This window comes from Sinocyclocheilus anshuiensis, unplaced genomic scaffold, assembly GCF_001515605.1.
Source record: "Sinocyclocheilus anshuiensis isolate Anshui unplaced genomic scaffold, SAMN03320099.WGS_v1.1 scaffold185, whole genome shotgun sequence".
NCBI classification, from domain to species: domain Eukaryota; kingdom Metazoa; phylum Chordata; class Actinopteri; order Cypriniformes; family Cyprinidae; genus Sinocyclocheilus; species Sinocyclocheilus anshuiensis.
The window spans coordinates 2,841,586-2,845,283 of record NW_015539887.1 but is presented as its reverse complement, the minus strand read 5'-3'; the positions used below and the strand labels follow the sequence as shown (position 1 = coordinate 2,845,283).

The following is a 3,698-nucleotide window of genomic DNA, read 5'->3' as shown; positions in this document are numbered from 1 at the left end:
AATACAATGGACCAACACCAGCAGATGATATTGCACCCCAAATCATCACAGACTGTGGAAACTTAACACTGGACTTCAAGCAACTTGGGCTATGAGCTTCTCCACCCTTCCTCCAGACTCTAGGACCTTGGTTTCCAAATGAAATACAAAACTTGCTCTCATCTGAAAAGAGGACTTTGGACCACTGGGCAACAGTCCAGTTCTTCTTCTCCTTCGCCCAGGTAAGACGCCTCTGACGTTGTTTGTGGTTCAGGAGTGGCTTAACAAGAGGAATACGTCAACTGTAGCCAAATTCCTTGACACGTCTGTGTGTGGTGGCTCTTGATGCCTTGACCCCAGCCTCAGTCCATTCCTTGTGAAGTTCACTCAAATTCTTGAATCGATTTTGCTTGACAATCCTTATAAGGCTGCTGTTCTCTCGGTTGGTTGTGCATCTTTTTCTTCCACACTTTTTCCTTCCACTCAACTTTCTGTTAACATGCTTGGATACAGCACGCTGTGAACAGCCAGCTTCTTTGGCAATGAATGTTTGTGGCTTACCCTCCTTGTGAAGGGTGTCAATGATTGTCTTCTGGACAACTGTCAGATCAGCAGTCTTCCCCATGATTGTGTAGCCTAGTGAACCAAACTGAGAGACCATTTTGAAGGCTCAGGAAACCTTTGCAGGTGTTTTGAGTTGATTAGCTGAAATAAATGAACTTTTCCACGACATTCTGATTTATTGAGATGCACCTGTATGTTCATCTTTTGCAGCACAAATTACGATATTTTTTCCTATCCATTGAAAGTCAACCAAACTTTTTAGCATCAAAAAGAACTCTTTAAAGCGTTTAAAAAGGCCATATCCATATGAATGTAGCGGTTTAACCCAAGTCTTCTGAAGAGACACCATAGCTTTATGATAAACAATTTAATTTAGGCTTCACATGCTGATATAGTCACATAAATTGAGCTCATCAAATATTTTAAACACCTAGCTTTTTTATATACATGAAAGGATTGTGAGAAAAGGATCACAGTTTCAATAAAAAAAATTAGCAGCAAAAACTGTTTTCAACATTGGATAATAAGAAGCATTACTTATAATTAAGCACCAATGACATTTGATATCAACTGAGTGCCAAATCAGCATATTAGAATGATTTCTGAAGGATCATGTGACACTGAAGACTGGAGTAAAATTCAGCATTGCCATCACATGAATAAATTACATTTAAGTATATATTAAATTAGAAAACAGTTATTTTAAATTGTAATATTATTTCAAAATATTACTGTTTTTTACTTTTTTGATGCAGCCTTCGTGAGCATGAGACTTCTTTCACAAACATTAAAAAAGCGTAATTATTCCAAACGTGTGACCACTAATGTACAGTATGTGTAATTTTTATTTAGGCATCGTATCAAAATTGTATAATTTGACATTTTGTCATTAGTCCTTTTATGGAAAGTGGTCAAGAGAAGTAGAGAAAGAAGTATTATATATAATTATATATATTTAATATCCAGTCAAACCCCTGAATATGGAAGCATAAGAGTAGCAATATTCATTTTGAAATGTAATATGCAAAATGGCAATGCAATATATAAAATGGCAATGTTTTTCTGTATTTAAATGTATATTTTTCCGTACATATGTGCAATGTTTAGTGCAAAATGAAAATTGTATTTTATTTTAAATTAAATTATATAATTAACATAATATGGAGTCATATGGGTAGCAATATTCATTTTCAAATGTAATATGCAAAATGGCAATGTATTTCTGTATTTAAATGTATATCTTCCCATACAAATGTTCAATGTTTAGTGCAAAATGAAAATGAAATTAAATTAAATTTAAAATAAAATTATATAATTGACAATATGGAAGCATATGGGTGGCAATATTCATTTTGAAATGTAATATGCAAAATGGCAATGCAATATATAAAATGGCAATGTTTTTCTGTATGTAAATGTGTATTTTTCCATACATATGTGCCATGTTTAGTGCAAAATGAAAATTAAGTTTAATTTAAAATTTACAATTATATAATTAACATAATATGGAGTCATATGGGTAGCAATATTCATTTTCAAATGTAATATGCAAAATGGCAATGTATATTTCTGTATTTCAATTTCTATTTTCCCATACATATGTGCAATGATTAGTGCAAAATAAAAATGAATTATTTTACATTATATAAATTTGAATACAGAAATACATTGCCATTTTACATATTACATTTCAAAATTAATATTGCTACCTATATGCTTTCATACCTGAACCCCTCTCTTTTTATCTCCTCAATCTCAGCTCTCAGAATCACTCTGAATCCCAGTCAGAAGTATCAGCGCATTAAAGGATTCGGTGGAGCCATGACAGATGCAGCAGCTATGAATATTCTGTCCCTGTCCTCCAGAGCTCAGGACCAGCTGCTCAGACAGTACTTCTCCCCTGATGGTGAGCGGGACAGAGATTTGGAAACAGAAAAGAAAATAGGTTCAGCAATCTGAGTTCTGAATGGTGCACATCCCTGTCTGTCACAGGTATAGAGTACCGTTTCGTGAGAGTGCCGATGGCCAGTTGTGATTTCTCAACTCGCCTCTACACGTACGCTGACACTCCAGGAGACTACGATCTCCAGAACTTCACCCTGGCTGAAGAGGATATTCACATGAAGGTATCATACACAAACAAAAACACAACATCACACTTACAGGTGTGTGATATTAACCAAAAAAATTGTCTTGATATTTTGGAGGATTTTGTTGATAACAATAATTAGATAGTACTTAGCTGAGTGTGTTTTTGTGCTGGAATTCTGCTGGTTTAGGCCTGTTGTAGACAGTTGACTCCCAAAGCTTTTCATATTCTTTATATTCTGCACAGTGGTTAGTTCAGAACAATTAACTTTTAACTGACAGATATTAACATTTCTATTAAGGGGCAATATCTGATTTTCAGGGGCATTTTTACCTTTATAAGGGCAATTTATCTTCTATGTCAAATTCTTTTGATTAATCAAATTCAATCAGTACTGTAAGACTCTATGGTGTTTTAAAATTTGAAATAATTAAAACAAAATTATATTGATATGAAATTTTAACCGCTAATTGGAGGTGGCATGTCCCTGTATATCTTATGTCAGATTCTTACATTTAATCAATAAATTCAATCAGAATAATAAAACAATATAGAATAATAAAAAAAAATAGTACAAAACTTTGGATATTGAAATATGAAATGATTAAAAAATATACTTTTATTTTTAAATATGAAGCTAAAACGGTCAATAAATGGCAGCAAGTCCTTGTATTAATGAGTGATAATGGCTGATTAATTCAGAAAAAAAGCAAGTTACTTTTTTTTATTAATAATCATTGAATCATTCACTCAATCAGTGCACAGATTCAAACAGCTGCTCCAGCTTTGTTTGGAACTATTTCATTGGCATTCTAAGTGCATTCTAATAGGCTACACCAGTGTTTCCCAACCGGGGTGCCGTCTGTCGAAGATTTTTCAAAATTATACCGGTTTCACGGTACAAGACGGTATTTTTTTTTCATGCATGACCGTGTGTTAACCATATGTTCTACTGAGAGAGGAAATACTGCAGTATATTGACTTAGAATACCTGTCAGAATTTTACTGTCATGATGAGATAATATTGTCAAAAAATACCACACTAAATAGTGACTAAACACGACCC

The 3,698-nt window shown here is 33.6% G+C and overlaps 1 protein-coding gene across 1 annotated transcript in view; it reads left to right on the top strand.

Annotated features, from left to right (window-relative positions):
- The window catches only part of LOC107685577 (glucosylceramidase-like), an 11,986-nt gene that overhangs the window by 2,728 nt on the left and 5,560 nt on the right, over window positions 1–3,698 (top strand). The window contains exons 3-4 of the mRNA XM_016482216.1: window positions 2,303–2,449; window positions 2,536–2,669. Coding sequence (XP_016337702.1) covers window positions 2,303–2,449; window positions 2,536–2,669 — 281 coding nt within the window. The remainder of the gene's footprint in view (window positions 1–2,302; window positions 2,450–2,535; window positions 2,670–3,698) is intronic.